Source organism: Leishmania major, chromosome 31 (assembly GCF_000002725.2).
Source record: "Leishmania major strain Friedlin complete genome, chromosome 31".
Lineage (NCBI taxonomy): Eukaryota > Euglenozoa > Kinetoplastea > Trypanosomatida > Trypanosomatidae > Leishmania > Leishmania major.
The window spans coordinates 918,332-936,352 of record NC_007272.2 but is presented as its reverse complement, the minus strand read 5'-3'; the positions used below and the strand labels follow the sequence as shown (position 1 = coordinate 936,352).

The window sequence follows — 18,021 nt, the reverse complement described above, 5'->3', positions numbered from 1 at the left end:
ATGCTGCTCGGCAGCGGTGGCGTGGCCGACGGTGTTACCGCTGTTGCTGCTACCGATTCTATCGGGTACCCCATGGAGCGGCCGCCAGCATCCGAGGGAAACCTGCAACTGCAGCGGTCGAAAGCCGCCCTACAAGACGCGTTGGAGGGGGAAAAGCATCGGCGACTGCAAACTGTCGACGTCGGCGGCATGGTGGGGTACCGCCGCGTCACGCGGCCTCGCAACGAGTCGGTCTACGGCGGCCTCGCGCCGTCGTCGCGGTCGACAAAGAAGCAACTCACCGCTGCCGACGAGCAGCTGTGCAAGCGACTGGCTACATCGCACAACAGCAGCAGCAGCACCTTGCAGCATCACTCTGCCCCCGGCGTCTCCTCAAGTGTTGCATCGCAGAAGGTGTGCAATGGCAACTCGACGTCTCTGCTCTCCTACAAGGGTGCACGTCAGCAAGCCACCAAAGAGGACCGCGATACTGACCTCTCCGCCGCCGCCTGCGGGGGCGCAGTTGTGGACTTGCGAGAGTCCTCTGCGGTTGTGCTGCAGCCACTCGACACTCTGCAGGATCCCCCTCTGGACGAGGGCAAAGTCCACCCCAATGGTAAAGGCGATTATTCCCCAAGCCTCACCAGCGACACCAGCTATCCTGGCACGGCAGCGGCGGCAGCAGCGATACAGGTGCCAATGCTGGAGTCTAGAGGCCAGCCCTCTTGCCGGCGGTCTTCACGCGTTTCTTCGCTGCTTAGCTCTCACGCCACGTGCATCACAACGGCCAAGCCATCATTCAAGAGCTGCAGCGCCCAACCCTCGGGCTTGCACGCGGTCGGGTCCTCTCGAAGCCTGACAGGCAGTCGCATCAAATGCCCCAGGAGCGTGCCGGGCAGCGCGGTCGTGTACGCCGACGACGTAACTGGGGTTAATGAGCGGCACCAGCTCCTCCGTCGTATGAGCTCTTCATGCAACCTGTCGATTGTCTGGATTCCGCCGCCGCTCTGTGAGTGGGTGAAGCCAGGCGAAGCGTGCTCTGTCAAAGCCAACTCAACACAGTCGCGCCGCGCTTCATCAGCGGGGACACCTGTGGCGCAGGCTCGTGTGCTTGGAGCACCTTGCCGCCTCCCATCAACGACGACGCCACATAAGAAGCAGGAAACCTCACGAGCCCGCTCGTCGCACAGTGAGGCTTCATCGGGGTTTGCTCACATGAGAGAAAAGAGCGACGAAGAGCGACACATATTGCAGTGCTGGCTTAGTGGCACCTGTGGCTCTTTCACGCATGCAAACAAACCAAAAATGGCGCCGGCAGCAGAAAGACTCCCTATCGGTCATGCAGCAGACAGCGACCGCAACGGCGCGGACAGCCATCAGTTGCCATTCCGTGAGCAAGCTGCTCGAACGTCAGAGTCGGCAACACAAGACTCCCCCTCGGCGTCTTCTCGGCGCGAGGCGCTCAGTGCCGTCACGCCAACCCTTGGCGAGGTGCTGGAGAGAAACCGTGCTAATCTCAAGGTGCAGCCCAACGCCCACCCTGATGCGGCGCCATATTCTCCAAGTGCAGCCTACACTCGCAATGGCAACAGATGGGCTGCCGCACAGGCTCATCTTCCTGCGTTTACCTATTCGGCTGTCTGCGCCGCGGCTCAGCATCCGTATTATGCACCTGGGCAGCAACAGCAGCACCCTGTGCCCTACGGGCACACGTATGATGTTGCGTACCACGACGACAGCCAGGCCTCCTCGGCAGAAGCGGAGGCAAACCCCTACATGCATGGTGGCAGTGGGGGTTTCCTTCCAGCGCTGGGACACGCGAAGCCGTCGTGCGTGCGCCCGGTTGGCGGCATCAAGGCAAACAAATGGCGGGCACCGGTGCCCCCGGCCAAGCACCGTGTTGTTTTCGAGTTGCTCGACCCGGTCATCCCTGCCCGCCCCAGGCCCACATGTCGTCAGTCTCAACTACCTCGCCGGCCATCACAGCGCTTTCCGCAGCGGTCGGCCAGCAAATCGTTGGGCAGCAGCCAACAGGAACGCATCGGCCTTGCCGAGGTCGAGGCAGGCGCTTCGCCCATACAGCCCGTGCACCAGCAAGCGCTGTCGCTGCAGCGAGAAAACGCACCAGCGGCAACCAGCGACCGCGGGGACATGACACTTACGGACCTGAGTGAGGACGAGGAATGTGCTTTGGCGCATAACTACCCGGCCGTGGCGCCGCCGCGAACGGCTGCTGCCGCTGACGATACCGTGTACGCCACCGTAGCTCGGAAGCGCAAGCGCGACCTCCACAAGAGGAAGGCACAGCAGAATGTGCGACTTTGCCGTGTGTTTGCTCCATACATGGCAAGCCTGCGGGCCGGCCCCGGTGCGGGCGGGCGAGGCCGCGCGATGCAGCACAAGCAGAAGCGTAGGAAAAATGGTCGTTTACAACACCAGCGCGGAAGCAGCAACGCACAAGACAATCTACGGTCGATCAACTACGCTGCTCTGGCGACGGAGTGTGACCCGCTGGATCACCTGCTGAGTCGACATGGATTCTGGGGTGAGGCAATGACGCGGCTCTAGGGGGGTGCAAAACAGGAACAGCTCTTTTCAGCAGCAAAGACGTGCACGCGCGTAAGTAATGTGCCTGTGTACGTGTAAGTTTAACCCGTCTCGTCCGAGGGCCAACCGCCTTTTCTTTTTTTTTTCGATCGGGGACGGCGAGGCTCATAATCGAAAATTTTCAGTTCGCCGCCTCCCATGGCACATCCAAGCAAGTGTAGTAAGACGTCGTTCATCGCCTCTGTCCCCCCCCCACACACACACACACCTTCGCTCACGCCCCCCCCCCTCTTGGATGTTTCGATACTCTACTACTCTTCTCTACTGTGACCCCTCGAAATGCACCTTCGCACGTTTCCTGCCGGCTCTCATGGCTAAATTTCATTTTTTTCTTTCGAGCTCTCCTTGCTCATACAAAGCAGGGTCTCGGAGGGCCCTGGCCTGCGGCTGGCCAACTGCCTCCCTGAGCTCATGTGGCACGCACCTGGGTCACCCCCTGCTGCCCGCGCGACAGACGTCACCGCCACCGCACCGGAGCAGGGCTCTGGGCGCTGCCCGCCTGGATCAGGGCGTGCAGTCCACCCAGGCCCGCGTGGTGCCGGCGGGGCAGCACACATGGGAAGCGGGGACGGCGGAAGGGCAGGACGGGCTCGTCCTAGGCGGCCAGGATGCAGCCGTGGTTCAACAGAAGTAGATGAGCGGTGGTTGTGTGTGTGTGTGTGTGTATGTGTATGTATGTGTAAGTGTGCGTGTGTTTCTCCTTTGTTTGTTGTGGCCGTGTGCGCGCGATTAATCGACCGTGTCTGCGTGGTGGTGTATGTAGGCAGAGGGGGAGGGAGGAGGAGGACCCCTCCCCTTCCCACTCGCTCGCTCACCTGCTCGTTTCTCCATCACGAGAGGGATACGCGAACGCTTTGAGTAAAGACGGGGCACCGCTTGTTTTCGCTGTTGTTTCGCTTCGCTTCCGTGTCTCCCCTCGACTTCATCCTCTCCCACGCTTTCACCCATTTGGATGTACGGCATGCGCCACTCCTCTGCTTTGCTGCATCTCCCTTGTGCGCGTGCGTGCCGTGCGAGAAAACCTGCCTTCACGCGGCTCTGTGTGCACCTAGGAAGTTGGCATCTCCGTGCCTCGGGCTCTTGGTGTAGCGGTGCTATCACCATGCCTCTTTCTTCACTCTCCTCCCCTTGTGCGCTCTCGATGTCTTTCGTGCTCCGGGTTGAACCCTCATGACGGAAGGGGGATGAGGGGGGGGGGGGGGTGGCGCACACCCTTCAGTGCGCATCATCTCAGGGCTCAGTACACCGACTCTTGGTGGGAAAGCCACGTAGCCCCCCACACCCACCCCACCTCACCTCACCTCACCCTGCCAATGCCGAGCCGCATCTGGTGGTGGCATGGCCTAGTGCCTACGACGTAGCGGGGCCACAGCGACCTGCGACGGCGAGCACGCTTGTGCCATCCACGTGATGGGCAGGGTGTCAGCGTGGCTGTGAGGCGGGTGGGCAGAGTGCGAGGCAGCGGCCACGCTCAGGTGACTGAGTCGGTGCACGGCTGTAACGCGTGTGTGCGGCGCTGCTTCGAACCGCGCGATGGGGGCCTGTGTGACAGGCCTGGAGGGGGTGGTAGAGTTGGGGGGTGAAGCTGTGTTGAATGGCGGAGAAGCGGGCACGCTGGACGGGACAACAAGCGCATTGGCACTCGTGCTCAAGTGGGCGATGGGACCTTTTTGGATGCGGTGCGCGTTCTCCTCTGTCTCTTGGCTCGCTCACTGGTCTGTCCCCCTCCCCCTCCGCAAACCCCACCGTCTCCCACCCCCGTAGTCGCGTGCGGCACTGCGTGTGTACGCTGAAGCCGCAAGCTCTTCTTTTTGCCATGCTTCCTGCACCCGTTGAACCTGTGAAGAATTGCGCCTGTACGAGCGCACCTGATGTCTCTCTCTCTCTCTCTTTGGGTGCGTGCCATCACTCGAGCAGTCATCGACTCAGACCAATAAAACACCGAAGGGCACCTCTTCTGGTGCCTATTCTTGCCCCCCTCCACGTGGACCATACATCACTCATCTTTCCGGTCTTTTGCCTTTCTCTCGTCAATGTGTACCCCCACCCCTCTACTTGTTGTTCGCTCTCTTGATGGCGGCGCAGCGCTGCTTTACTATGTGGCCGACCGCTGCTCACTCCCTCTCTGTATCCCCTCTTTATGTATATATTCGTGTGCTCAGTGTGCTTCCGTTGCCCTTAGCCGGTGCTGTTCAGCCCATGGCCACAGTCACCTCCTCTCTCTCCCCTCATCCCTTGTGTTCTGCCTTCACCTTTGCCTCTTTCTCTCCTGCAGCTGTGTCACACAATCAAGATCGGCTCCCTCGTGCGATCACGGGTGCTCGAGCATCTGTGGGCGTGTGCATCTGCTGGAGGCAGCGTTAGCCCGACACGGGAGGATACAGGTGCCGGCAACGTGGGGAAGCGGCGGAACCTCTACGGGGAGCACCGAGAGCCGTTGTCTTGCTGTGCCTGTGTGTGCTCCTCGCCGTGCCTCCGTCCTCCACGATGGTAGCCGTGGCAGCTAGCACCGTCACGCTGGCGGCTCACCTCGCACCTCGGCCATTGCTCCCCGACCCTCTCTTTGCAGCATCGTCGTCGACCACGTCGCCCAATCCTTTGAATGAACGGGCGGCTCTCCGGCCCATTTCGCCTCTCCCCCGGCTCACTCCTCTCCGCATCTCGACTCTCTCCTCCTTCCTGCTTCACGCTCTGCTGCCTCCCCTTCCCCCAACCCGCGTGCACATCACGCGCATCTCTCCTACCGGCGTCCCACTGCCCCAGCCACAACCGCAAGCTGAGTACACACACACGTACTCGTGTTCTCTTCTCTCGACTCCACACCACCACCATGCAGATCTTCGTGAAGACGCTGACCGGCAAGACGATCGCGCTGGAGGTGGAGCCGAGCGACACGATCGAGAATGTGAAGGCCAAGATCCAGGACAAGGAGGGCATCCCGCCGGACCAGCAGCGCCTGATCTTCGCCGGCAAGCAGCTGGAGGAGGGCCGCACGCTCTCGGACTACAACATCCAGAAGGAGTCCACGCTGCACCTGGTGCTGCGCCTGCGCGGCGGCGTGATGGAGCCGACGCTGGTCGCGCTGGCCAAGAAGTACAACTGGGAGAAGAAGGTGTGCCGCCGCTGCTACGCCCGCCTGCCGGTGCGCGCCACGAACTGCCGCAAGAAGGCCTGCGGTCACTGCTCCAACCTGCGCATGAAGAAGAAGCTGCGCTAGGCGGCGGTGGCTGTGCCGCGGCACCCACTGCCGGCTCGAGCGAATGCCTGGGCGCGCTGTGCTGCCACGGCAGGCATGAGCGACCACCCGCTTGTGTGTGCCCGCACGCGCTGCCCCCTCCTCCGGCAATGTCCTTTCATCTTTTTCATTTGTGATTTCCCACTTCCCTGACGGAGAATGGCCGATCATCTGCAGTGGGCGGCTCCTTCTGAGCGCGCGCCGCAAAGGGGGGCGGGGCGGGGCGGGGGGGTCGTAGGGCTTTCGTTGCGGGTGGCAGCAGGCGTGAGAGCGCGCAGCGAGAAAGGGAGAAAGCGCCCCTGAAGCCCTCACGCGCGTTGCTCGACCGACTAGCGGCCCTGTGCCGTGCTGGCGGCTGGGCTGCGTAAGTGGCGCGTCGTGCTGCAGCGCCTCCCCACCCGCTGTCGTGCGAGGCGTGTAAAGCGTCACTCTCCCCCTCCCCATGCGAGCTCCTCCACTCGCACATGACTCGCTCTCCACCGCGCATCCGTCCCCCTCTCGCTCTCCGCTTCGCCCTACGCCCTGTGCTCTTGCACCGCCTCCGAGCGCCACAGACGCTGACTACACAAGCTCACCCCCCCCTCCACCCACACAGACACATCCTTTCGTTTTTCCTCTAGCTTCATCGCCTATCGACCACCATCGTGCTGTTCCATCCTCGTCTCCGCACAGACGCTCTCTCCCTCTCTCTCTCTGTCCTCGCTGTCCTTCCACCACTGCTGACCGCCCTCTCTCTCCTTTCTGCACCTTTGCCACCATGTCCGCTCTCTGGGCCCAGGTGAGGCAGACAGTGGAGTCCGAGTGGGATAAGACGATCGTGCCGGCCATCTCGGCCTACATCGAGGTGCCGAACCAGAGCCCGCAGTTCGATCCGGAGTGGGCCACCAATGGCCTGCAGGAGAAGGCCTTTGGCATCCTCATCGATTGGATGAATGCACAGAACGTGCAGGGGCTCACGTACGACTATATCACCGCGGATGGCCGCACGCCGTTCCTCCTCGTCGAGATCGCCGGCACCGAGCCGACCAACAACACGGTGCTCATGTACGGCCACATGGACAAGCAGCCGCCTCTCCGCCCGTGGGCGGAGGGTCTCGACCCCCACAAGGCGGTGGTGCGCGATGGCAAGCTGTACGGCCGCGGTGGCGCCGATGACGGCTACGCGCTCTTTGCCGCCGTCACCGCCATCTCGTCGCTGCAGCGCCACGGCATCCCGCACGGCCGTGTCGTGATCACGATCGAGGCCGGCGAGGAGTCGGGCAGCCCGGACCTGGACTACTACATGGAGCGCTGCAAGGAGCGCATCGGCAAGGTGGACCTCATGGTGTGCCTGGACAGCGGCAGCATGAACTACTCGCAGGTGTGGCTCACGACGTCGCTGCGCGGCGTTGCGATCGGCGAGCTGACAGTGCAGACGCTGACGGAGAGCATGCACAGTGGCGTCGCCGGCGGCGTTGTGCCTGACACGTTCCGCATCACGCGCGAGCTCCTCAGCCGCATCGAGGACTGCAAGACGGGCGAGGTGACGATCCCGGAGGCCCACTGCGAGATCCCGCCCAACGCGGTCAAGGCGGCGGAGGCGATGAAGACGGTGCCGTTCAAGGAGCAGTTTGCGATGGCGGCGGGCGTGGCGACGGTGCCTGGCGACAACGTCGAGCTGGCGATTCAGAACTTTTGGAAGCCGAGCCTTACCGTGACGGGCGCCAACCTGCCGGACCCGCAGATCGCCGGCAACGTCATCCGCACCCACACAACGGTGAAGCTTTCCATGCGCCTGCCACCCCTGGTGAAGGCCGAGGCTGCACTGCAGGCGATGAAGCGCATCCTGGAGGCGGACCCGCCGTACGGCGCCAAGGTGGCCTTCAAGGGCGTGGGCGCCGGCAACGGCTGTGCTGCGCCGGAGCTGAAGCCGTGGCTGCAGGAGGTGCTGCACGAGGGCAGCACCGAGGCCTTCGGCAACACGTACGCGTGCCAGGGCATGGGTGGCGCCATCCCGTTCATCGGCATGCTCATCGACATGTATCCAGAGGCGCAGTTCGTCGTGACGGGTCTCCTCGGTCCGCAGAGCAACGCGCACGGGCCGAACGAGTTCCTGCACATCCCGTACGCTAAGGGGTTGACGTACAGCATCGCGCGCGTCGTGGCGGCGCACCTCCACAACACGCCCAAGTGAGGCAACGCGCCACGTGCCGGGGCGGTAAAAGAGGGCTGCAGGGGAAGCAACGAGAGAAGCGCCGGGCGTGATGGGGCAGAGGGGAAGGATGGGGGAGGCGAGAGGGACCTCAAGGCCACCGCCAAGTCCCAGCCCCTTCCCATCGCACCTCCTCGCATCCTGCTGCCGCTCCTCGTGCTACGCGGCTTCTCTCGTCGCTGCCCGTGGGCATCTCGCTGGTGCTCCCCCCCCCCTTGCGCACTTTTTCTTTCGACACACGCAACGCGCCACCGGAGAACTGAGCGGCTGGTGGAGGAGCGGGGCTGGGGTGTGCATGGCGGAGCCGACAAGGCGCGAGCTCGGGCGAGCGCGTGCTTGACCGTTCTGGCGTGGGAGGGGGGTCCTCATACGCTCCCCTGCTGCGTTCTCCTTCCCTCTGTTTTGCACTTTGTCCCCGTACACACCGTATCGGCTACTTTCCCATGTTGCCCGATGCCGCCCAGCGGGACGGTCGTCTGTGCCCCTCGCCCGCCCCGTATTCGTGCCCCTTCCTGCCCTTGTCGAGTTAGGCCGTGACGCCCCCTCTTCTGTTTTATGGGCGGCAGTGCGAGCGTTTTTTCGTTCTCTGCGCGCTTCCCTCTGCTTGGGTGTGGTGGTGATGGCGCGCACGCATGCAGAACTGCTCGGCGTGTTGACACCGCTACGGCGCGGCAGCATACGACCGAGGCCATCATCCGCAAAGGTCGAGCTACGCATCTCCTCTTCGGTTTTTTTGTGCGTAGGTGCGCATGCGCAAGTGTTTCGTGCCGACGCAGAGTTACCAGGACACGCCAAAGGAGGGTTTGACGTTTTCCATGTACAGAGAGGTTCATTGGCGCCCAAGTACGGTTCCTGCTGGCTGTATGGAAGGCAGAATTGTTTGGAAGCAACCGCATCTGCAACCCCGATGATGGGAGACACCGCAGTGCGCATCATCTCAGGGCTCAGTACACCGACTCTTGGTGGGAAAGCCACGTAGCCCCCCACACCCACCCACCTCACCTCACCTCACCCTGCCAATGCCGAGCCGCATCTGGTGGTGGCATGGCCTAGTGCCTACGACGTAGCGGGGCCACAGCGACCTGCGACGGCGAGCACGCTTGTGCCATCCACGTGATGGGCAGGGTTGTCAGCGTGGCTGTGAGGCGGGTGGGCAGAGTGCGAGGCAGCGGCCACGCTCAGGTGACTGAGTCGGTGCACGGCTGTAACGCGTGTGTGCGGCGCTGCTTCGAACCGCGCGATGGGGGCCTGTGTGACAGGCCTGGAGGGGGTGGTAGAGTTGGGGGGTGAAGCTGTGTTGAATGGCGGAGAAGCGGGCACGCTGCAAGAAGAGGAAAAGCTGTGGTCGGCTGGCCTCAAGGTACCCCCTCGTTATGAAGCTGCTGTGAGTAGCGGGTGTATTCTGGAGCAGCGTGATCACTCATTCGTCGCCGGTGTCCCGTGTCTGTGGTGCGCGTCTCTAGGCTTCACTATATCACGCGTCCTTCCCTCTTTCTCTTATTGCTACATCCATCGGCTCTCTTCTTATGTCTCGTCTGGAAGGCTGCGCAGTGAGGCACAGTCCCACGCTCTTACTTCCAGGCGTGCTGAAGTGTCGTCGCCGGCGCGAGTGCTACCCAAGAGGTGTGATACGGTGATGCCCGGAGTCGCAGGCTCTAGTTTCCTTGCGCATCCAACCGCTTCCGAGAAGCGCTCGCAAGCGCAGGGTGAACCGAAGAACGCAGCTCACGGAGGCGTGCGAAGAAGAAGTGTCATGGGCTTCACCCCCTTGTTTCGTTTTTCCCCATATACGTGTGTAATGTTCCTGTCTTTGTGGTGTCCATTCGCTCGCTGAAGAAGAAAAAAAGGATGCGGGGAGATGCGGAGACTTTTCCCTTTTTTTGTTTTGTTGACAAGCGCATGGCAGACTTCGGCCTCCCTGCTCGTGCCCGCCTGTGTTTTTTTCGGAAGACGGGCGTTTCCTTGCCTTCGCTCTTCCTCTCTCCCTCTCTCGCGTTCTGTTTTCGTGTTCCGCTTCCTTTTTTTTGGTTGCGAAGGCTTCGTTTGCTGCCACACACACACACACACACACACACACACACAAGCATTCCTGGTCGGACCCACACCCCGAAAGAGAGCAAACAAGTTTCGCCTCCTCCTCTTCCTGGCCCCGAACAGCGGAGCGCAGAGGGTCGATATGGTCTTACCCCGCTCGTCCTTCTCCTCCCCCTCCCTCGTCCTTCTGTTGCCCACATAGTCTGGCGCAAGTTGAGGGGCGAGTGAAAGGGGGAGGAGAAGTGGTCGACGGTCAAGGGAAACTCTTTGTGCTTCCTCCGTCATTCTCATTCGTGGGTGCCGCGCCGGCTGCTGTGTATCCGTGCCATGGTGTCTTTGAAGCAACACTCTGCTCCCTCCCCTCCTCTTTCTCTCTCTCTCTCACGCTCTCTCGGTCTCGTGCCCCACAAGAGCCTCCGACGCCCTCACAACCCGAATTCGGAGCCTCGTCGGTGTCCGGAAGTCGCTGAGGACGCGTTCGAACGGTGAAGAGACACATGCGGCCCCTTTCACGAAGGGCGAAAGGAACAACAACAAAACAAACAGCAAAGGCACGACGCGGGGCCTCTTCTTCTCGCCATCCGTCCCCACACCCGCCCACACACACGCACGCGTTGGAATCATCCCAAGTCAGCTAGGAGAGCTGGGTGAGCGAAGCCCCACCGCCGAGAGGACAAGCCTTCTTTTGTTTTCGTTTTTCTCCTGATCTTGTATGTACTGCTTCGTTGTCTGCCTGACTTGCCTCGGCGTGCGGGGCACCTCTTTAGCGCCTCCGTTTGCTTCGCCCTTCGATCGTCTTCCCTCTGTCTTCCGGCTCATCCTTTGCCTTTATGCTCAGTTCTGACGAATAACCTCTCTCCCCGCACGCTCCCCGCGCCCCACCCCCCCCCCTCCTCCATCGCTTCCCTCTGCTTGCTCGCACCCCCGCACGCGTAAGCATACACGGGAGAAGGCAACTTCCGCTTCTTGTCTTCGTCTGATGGCTTGCCTAGTGCGGCTGAGCTCGAGCAACAGTACAACCGTTACAGCGCATAGGCGAGAAAGAGAAGACGCACTTTCTCCCGTGAGAGCGACAGAGAGAAACAGAGCGTCACGCCACACACGTGCAGTCCAAGCCTCCACGTGCAGAGTGACGCGCAGTCATTTTTTTGCTGTGGCAGCACTTTTAGCATCGGAAACCCGGGAAAGGGAACAGAAGGATTATCTATTTGCCTTTGTCATCATTGATCTCCCCGCCCCTGCCTCTCCTCACCGGGAGTCCGTGAGCTGGCGGCTAGCCGTCCCTGAATTTTGTCTTGTCGCAGGTACTACCGTGCCTTTCCTCTTTTTTTTCAGCGTCCTAACACAAGCCACCTCTACTGTCGCGTCTGTTTATTTCCTCCTTTCGTTTTCTGCTCTCTTTCGCTCTGCAGCCTGGCACTCGTGTGTTATTGAGCAGTTACTTCGCGCCTGTCTGCATTCCTTGCGTGTGTATGTGTGTGCAGGCGTGGGTGTGGGCGTGTGCCAGCTCCGGCGTTGAGCCGTGCGACCATTCACGCAAGCGCGACAAGGCCGAGAGCGTCTATCAGCTTGTTTGCTTTCTGTTGCCTTGTTTCTTCCGTTCTGTTTTTCGGTTCTCTTCTTCTGCCATCGAGAGCGCCACGCCCTTTCCCCATCGATTCACACATTGCTCGACCTCGTTCTCTCCCTGTCGCTTGCACCGTTCGGTGCGCGCATGGTGCGCTGGTGGCTATCCTCTCACTGTGCGGCTTTCTCGTTTTTTCGTAACGGTCTGAGCTCCTCCTCACACCTTCCATTCACTCCTTCCTTGCGTTGCGTGTTCCTCTTATCGTCATGCGTTAGTGGTCTGAGCACAGGCGCTCATCGCGCTGTCGAGCAGTCTCCCGTTTGGTGGGCTGCGGATGGGCGATTGCGTAGTGCTTTGGGGTCTCTCGCTTCTTCCGCTTCTCTTCTCCACTACTTGTGCGTCGTCGGGAGCGTCATCCGGGGTGTATCACTGATAGCCCTACAAAATCGCGCCACCCTCTCCCTAAGCGCCAGAAAAGTACGCCACCAGGCCACACACGCGACGTCTGTGGCGCTGCTATTTCTTGCTGTCTCAGCTTTCAGCTGAACCTGTGTGCTCTCGAGCACAGAAGAGAGCGGGAACGCACAGCGAACCAGAGCCTGCCGCTCGCTTCACCGAACTCTCCGTGTGCACGTGTGCGTGTGCGCCTGTGACCTCTCAACGTCGTGCGAATATCGTGCGTGTTTTTACGTTTTTTGTTTGTTTGTCTGTTTGGCGCCGGCGGTCCGGGCATCCCATCGCCTCCCTCCTCCTCCTCCTCCCCTTCCCTCCTACCACGTACCCGGTCCCTTCGCACCCGAACATCTCTCAGCCCGGATCGGGGCTCAGCCGCCGAGGATTACCTCCTTGTCTCTCTGCTACACACCCGTCATTGCGCTTCTCGCAGACAGGCGTCCGCTACTGTCCCCCGCCCTCTGTAACGAACGCTTCACCGGCGCTGCGAGTCCTTTGCCTTGTGCGTGACCGCACCACATCGGAAAGGCATCCTAGCCGACCATGAGAACCTTCTATCAGCGAAATCCCGGTCACTGGTTGGCTGAGGACGATAGCGGCTGCGAGCTCGACCTACATTCGCCCCGCTCAGCCCTTTTCGTGTCGCCACGGCACCACAGGCACAGATTTTCCGACTCCACGTACCATTTCGCCAGCACCTTATCGGTTCGGCTCTCATCGCTGTGTCAGTGACACACTTCGCGGGTCTTCGCAAGCTCCCCGACATCCCCAGTGAGGACGCCATCATTACAGAAACCGAGGCACCGCTGCCCCGAACCGACAGCCAACTTCCCGAGCCGCAGAACTCTCTAACGAACGTGTCTCTTATCATGCCTCTCTTGCACGATGGAGACCCCGTTTCCGGGAACACGACAGCATACGTGTTCCTAAGCAACTTGCTCGGTCCGCTAGTGCAGTCTGAGGACGCCCTTTGCCATCGCAGCGCCAACAACAGCACACAGGCTCCTGCCTACCAGGTGCATGCGGTGGTTGTAAGCGGGGACGCTGCAGCCTCCTCTGTACTCGGTGGCGCGCTACGTGGCGTGCTGCCTGATGGCGTGTTGCACAGCGGTGATGTGCTTCCGCAGGGCCGCCCCCGTGATGGGCTGACGCCTGCGTCGTCGTGGCACGCGTGGGAGCTGAACATGGACACCGTGCGCGCCGCTCTTGGCGGTGCTGTGCGTGGCGGTGCGCGGTGCCTCGGCGACCGTGTGACGCTGGTGGCACCTGCAGCGCCGGCGCCGGACACAACGGTGGAGGTGCTCGTGGACGCTGCGCTGCGCACGCGTGGCGGCCGCGCCGGGTCGCACTTCGTTGTGCTGTCGTCGTTCCTTGGCGCGACGCGGATGCCGTACACGGAGCCCGGCGACGCGCTGGAGACGCGCCACGAGGGCACTGGGCTGCTGGACGCGCTTGTACGCACGGCAACGCAGCGCAACGGCGGCCGCGTCGCAGCTGCGCAGTGCACTATACTGCAGCACGATGGCGACAGCGGTGGCTGGCGCAACCCACCGCCGCGGCTCACAGCAAGGGAGCTCGCCTCGCTGCGTGTCGTGGACAAGGGCGGGATGACAGGGGCCACGCACGACGGCGAGGTGCTGCTGCCGTACCTGACGCGGCGGCTGAGCGGGTACAGCGCTGCGGAGCAGCGCGCGTCGTGGGAGGAGGTGGTGGACGCCGTGTCGCTGCACTGCGGCATCTTCGACCGCCGTGTGTACGACGCTGTTGGCGGGCTTGCGGGCGCGCTGTCGGAGCCCGCTGTGAGGGACGCCGTGAGTGCGCGCGAGGATCACGCGATGGGTGCCGTGGACCGTGGTGGGTGGGCACTGACGCTGCGGATGCAGGAGGCGTACCCTGCGTGGCAGGTGTGGGGCAGTCGCGCTACTGCGGTGGTGCGCGCCGGCGTTGCCGGCGTGCGCACGCGGCCTGCCGTTGCTTCGCTGCAGCGGCCTGTGTTCTCGCTGCTGGACTGGTACGGCCGCGCCGCGTACAGCGTGGTGACGGAGCTGCAGCGCCGCCGCGTGGGGGTGCCGTGGCGTCTTCGTGGTGAGGACTCGCACCACTCTGCAGAGCGGACTGCTGTGGTGCAGAACTGCCTCCCGCCGGTGATCCGGTACCACACGGACTTCAGCGCTCCCTGTATCGGGCTGAACCGCGAGGCGATGGCGTACATCCGTCCGCTGATGGAGCGATACGGGATCAGTGTGATGGGGGGCGAGGGGCGCAGATCATGCCCGAAATCCGGAGACGCGCTCCTTCAGCTTGCATACGGTGGTGTGGGGGATCTGTTCAGCAGTGTGCCGTCCCCGGCGACCCACAGCTTTTTCCGCGATCGCCTGCGCCGCCGCGCCCTCCTCGTCTTCCAACACTGTCGCGCGCATCGTTTCTTTCCAGTTCCCAGGCACCGGTTCCATGAGTGCCCGGAGGTATACATCGGGCACAGCATGAGCGAGCTGTCCAACATCCAGCAGAAGTCGATAGTGCCGATGCGGACACGTGCCGACGAGATCTGGACGACGGCGGACTTCTTCGCCACCATCTACCGCCGCAACGGTGTGAGCCCTGACAAGATCCGCGTTGTGCCGGAGGCCGTGGATGTGTACGAGTACGATCCGGCCAACTACGCACGGCAGCCGACGATGAGTAGGTGCGCGAACATATCGTTGTGCGACAACCGGCCGAGCTTGACAGAGGAGGAGCGGCTGCAGCGGTACGTATTCTTCTCGAGCTTCAAGTGGGAGGACCGCAAGGGGTGGGACGTGCTGCTGAAGGCGTACTGGGCCGCGTTCGGCCCCTCTGCCCCGCCGGAGCTGCGTGAGCGCACGACGCTGGTGATCAAGACACGCCTCACACGTCTCTATTCCCCTGAGTTGTCTCGCGATTCGGTCCTACACTTCATCGAGACATGGGGACGCGGCGGTGCGTTGCCGGGGATGACGTCCATGGCTGGCTACCCCCACATCATCATTGTCACGGGCGAAGTAAGCGCGGCTGAAGTTGTTCAGATGTACGCAAACGCGGATGCCTTTGTGCACCCGACGAAGGCGGAGGGGTGGGGGCTGCCTGCCGTGGAGGCGATGGCGATGGGGCTGCCGGTGCTTGTCACGGAGTGGGGCGGGCCGCTGCGTTTCATGGAGCGCGACTCTTGCTTCCGCATTCCTGTGGACGGGCTCGAGGAGGTCTCGCCAGACTCGCCGTACGGGTACGAGGAGGGCATGAAGATGGCGATCCCGAGTGTGGAGAAGACCGCGGAGCTGATGCGGTACGTCGTGGAACACCCGGAGCACGCGCGGCGCGTTGGTCGTCGTGCGCGTGAGTACGCTGTGCGTGAGCTGAGCGAGGAGGCTGTGGCGGACCGGATGGACCGCCTGTTTGTGGACTCTGTGATCGGGAAGCAGCGCGGCTGAGTCACGTGCGGCTCGTTGGTTTCTCTCGGGTGTGTTGCGGAGTGCGTTGGGTTTCTGCTGAGGGTCGCACTGCTGTTGTCCTGCCTTCTTTGCTCGGTCTTTGTGCGAGGAGGCTATGGTTGTGGTGGCTTCCTCTTCGATATTGGTAGAGCATCACGGCCTGTGAGGTTTCGTATGTGCGCTGGTTGGGAGTCTAATGTAGCTGCTTTGCATAACCCCTCCACGCTCGCAGAAGTGCTTGGGTGTTTCTCCGCCTGTCCAACAGTGGCGGGCCTTGTGGCAATCAGCTGTGGAAGCAGCCTGCTATCTTTCCTATCAGTACGTGACGAGTTACTGAGCTAGCGGGCACTGAGCCGAGGGACTCATGGGGCCTTGCGCCGGAGATGACCTGTGTCTGCGAAGCGGCCTTCAGTGGATGGCGGGAGCGCAGTGTAGAGCAAGCTACTCATGGTTGCCGCTGCTGCGTAAAGAGGCGCCGCGGTGGAAAGAGTGAAGTGATTGGAGACGCGGGGAACACGGGTCCGTAGAGTGCGCTGCTGGCTTTGGCGTGTCTTGCCGCTTGCTGCTCCTCAAGCTTTTCTACATGCGCCCTTACGGATTAGCAGGATACCGGTTGCCTGAAACCCTGCAAGCCGCTATGTGTGATGTACATGGCTTCGGGTACCGCCTGTCGCCCTATCCCCTTTTTTTACCTGTTTTCTGTCTCTGATGTATGCGTTCGCTCTTGCCTTTTGCCGCGCGCATGTTCGATCCTTTGCGGCGCAGGGAAACTCTTCTAATCCAGGCTGCCCGGTACGTGGAGCGGCCACTTCCCTTCACTGCAGATGTGTCCTTCGCTAGTTCAGCACTTGTTTACGATGTGGGTTTTGTTTTTGTTTGCATCGTGGCGTAAGTCATGCCTTGTCACCGTCGCTTAAAGGCCTTTGCCCGATGTACGGTGTTGGTTCTCCCCACCACCACCACCACCACCACCACCGACCCTCTTTTCGTTGATTTCACTTTTTTTTCTCATTCAAGTTCGTCTGCACTCGTGTCAGTGTTGCTGGTCGCAGTGTGGCACTGTCACAGCTACCGCAATCGGTTCTCTATCGCTCGCACTGTGGGTGCTATGACGCGACTCTCCTCCCTTGCCCACGTGTCCATCGTTTCTTTTCTTTTTTTCTGTGTCCTTCTCGCCAACGGCCAGCAAGTGTTCCAGTAGGGCAACTCGTAGAAACGAGGCTGGCGGCTGCAGCAGGCAGCGGATGACGGCAGGCCTGCTCAGGTTCCGACGACCGCTGTCTTCAAGCACTCACACAACGGATTTGACCAAACCGTCAACGGTCGGCTCGTCTTTGCGATGAAGCAAGCAAGCGCAAGAAGGTGCCCTGTGAAGCGAATCGCACCGCGTGCCTCGTCTTTGCCCTCGGCCCTGCCTCGCAGCACGCGAACAGCTGCACAGAAGCGGTGCACATGTTCTGTCGGAGCCGGCGCACTCTTTTTGCTGTCCCCGTGATCTGTGTACCTCCTTGTACCCTCACTCTCCCTCTATGACCGCCTTTCATGGTCCGCGTGCACAGCCGGGCCTCAAGGAGGGAGGGGGAGAGGGAGGGGCTTATCAGTTGTGCTCGCTTACGTACGCGTTTGTGAGCGTCTATCGCTCTCTCTCTCTGTGATCTGCCCGCAGAGGGAAGAACCCAAAGCCGTCGAAGAAACACAGCGCGCGTTTTAGAATCACCGTGTCGCTGTTGTTGTTGGCGGCACCTCCGCAGCTGCCCTTGTTGCCGCCACCGCTGTTGCGTGTGTGCCCCGCTTGGCGGGTATCCTGTGCCGTTATTAGAGCCGTGCTCCGTCGTCTCGCGCCCACGTCCTTTCCTTGGAATTGCTGGGTTACAGAAGGCGAGCCCTTCGCTCTCTCGTCTTTCTCATCGATTCATGTATCTGCCCCAGCGCTTCGCCGCCGCTGCCGACTTCACTTTGACTCCCTGCCGACTTTTTCTTCGTGTGCAGCGGCGCCGTCATTTCCTTGTCTCTTCGTTGTGAGCAGAGCGCTTCCCACCTCAGCTGTCCCTGTCTTCGACTCTCCCATGGTGTTTTTGTGTAGCGGCGAATAGGCGCACTCCCTCCCCCTGATCGATATCCGCGCTTCCTTCAACAAGGGCGTGCTCTGAACACAGCGGTGGATACTCCTCCGGGGTGGTCCGCAAGCTCAGAAGGACAGGCCGGGGAATAGCCGCTGCCGGCCAGAGAGCGAGAGCGACTGAAAACACAAAACAGCAGACCGGGCACGTCTTCCGCGGCCCGCACTCTATTCTTTCGCTATTTTTTTGTTGTTGGCGATCATCTTCGCGGTGCTGCACTCCTCTTCTGCAGCCCCCTTCCTCTGGGGAAGCGCTCGCTGCGGTCTCCATTGCTCTCTGTTGCCTCATCACCGTGGCAGGAGCTCTCGCGTGCTTTTCTCCAGCGTGCCCGCTTCTCCGCCATTCAACACAGCTTCACCCCCCCAACTCTACCACCCCCTCCAGGCCTG

At 61.6% G+C, this 18,021-nt stretch overlaps 4 protein-coding genes across 4 annotated transcripts; all 4 read left to right on the top strand.

Moving 5' to 3' along the window:
• Positions 1–2,547, top strand: LMJF_31_1910 (hypothetical protein; the record flags this gene model as incomplete). Its single annotated transcript, XM_001685125.1, has 1 exon — positions 1–2,547. One exon carries the CDS (start codon positions 1–3, stop codon positions 2,545–2,547), a length of 2,547 nt encoding a protein of 848 aa, XP_001685177.1.
• A 2,869-nt stretch (positions 2,548–5,416) lies between these two features.
• Positions 5,417–5,803, top strand: LMJF_31_1900 (ubiquitin-fusion protein; the record flags this gene model as incomplete). The annotated part of the gene is made up of 1 exon (XM_001685124.1): positions 5,417–5,803. One exon carries the CDS (start codon positions 5,417–5,419, stop codon positions 5,801–5,803), a length of 387 nt encoding a protein of 128 aa, XP_001685176.1.
• Positions 5,804–6,263: 460 nt separating this feature from the next.
• Positions 6,264–7,994, top strand: LMJF_31_1890 (peptidase m20/m25/m40 family-like protein; the record flags this gene model as incomplete). Its single annotated transcript, XM_001685123.1, has 1 exon — positions 6,264–7,994. One exon carries the CDS (start codon positions 6,264–6,266, stop codon positions 7,992–7,994), a length of 1,731 nt encoding a protein of 576 aa, XP_001685175.1.
• A 4,941-nt stretch (positions 7,995–12,935) lies between these two features.
• LMJF_31_1880 (mannosyltransferase-like protein) lies at positions 12,936–15,512 on the top strand (the record flags this gene model as incomplete). The annotated part of the gene is made up of 1 exon (XM_001685122.1): positions 12,936–15,512. The coding sequence occupies one exon, from the start codon at positions 12,936–12,938 to the stop codon at positions 15,510–15,512; it is 2,577 nt and encodes an 858-aa protein (XP_001685174.1).
• Between the last annotated feature and the right edge of the window lie 2,509 nt (positions 15,513–18,021).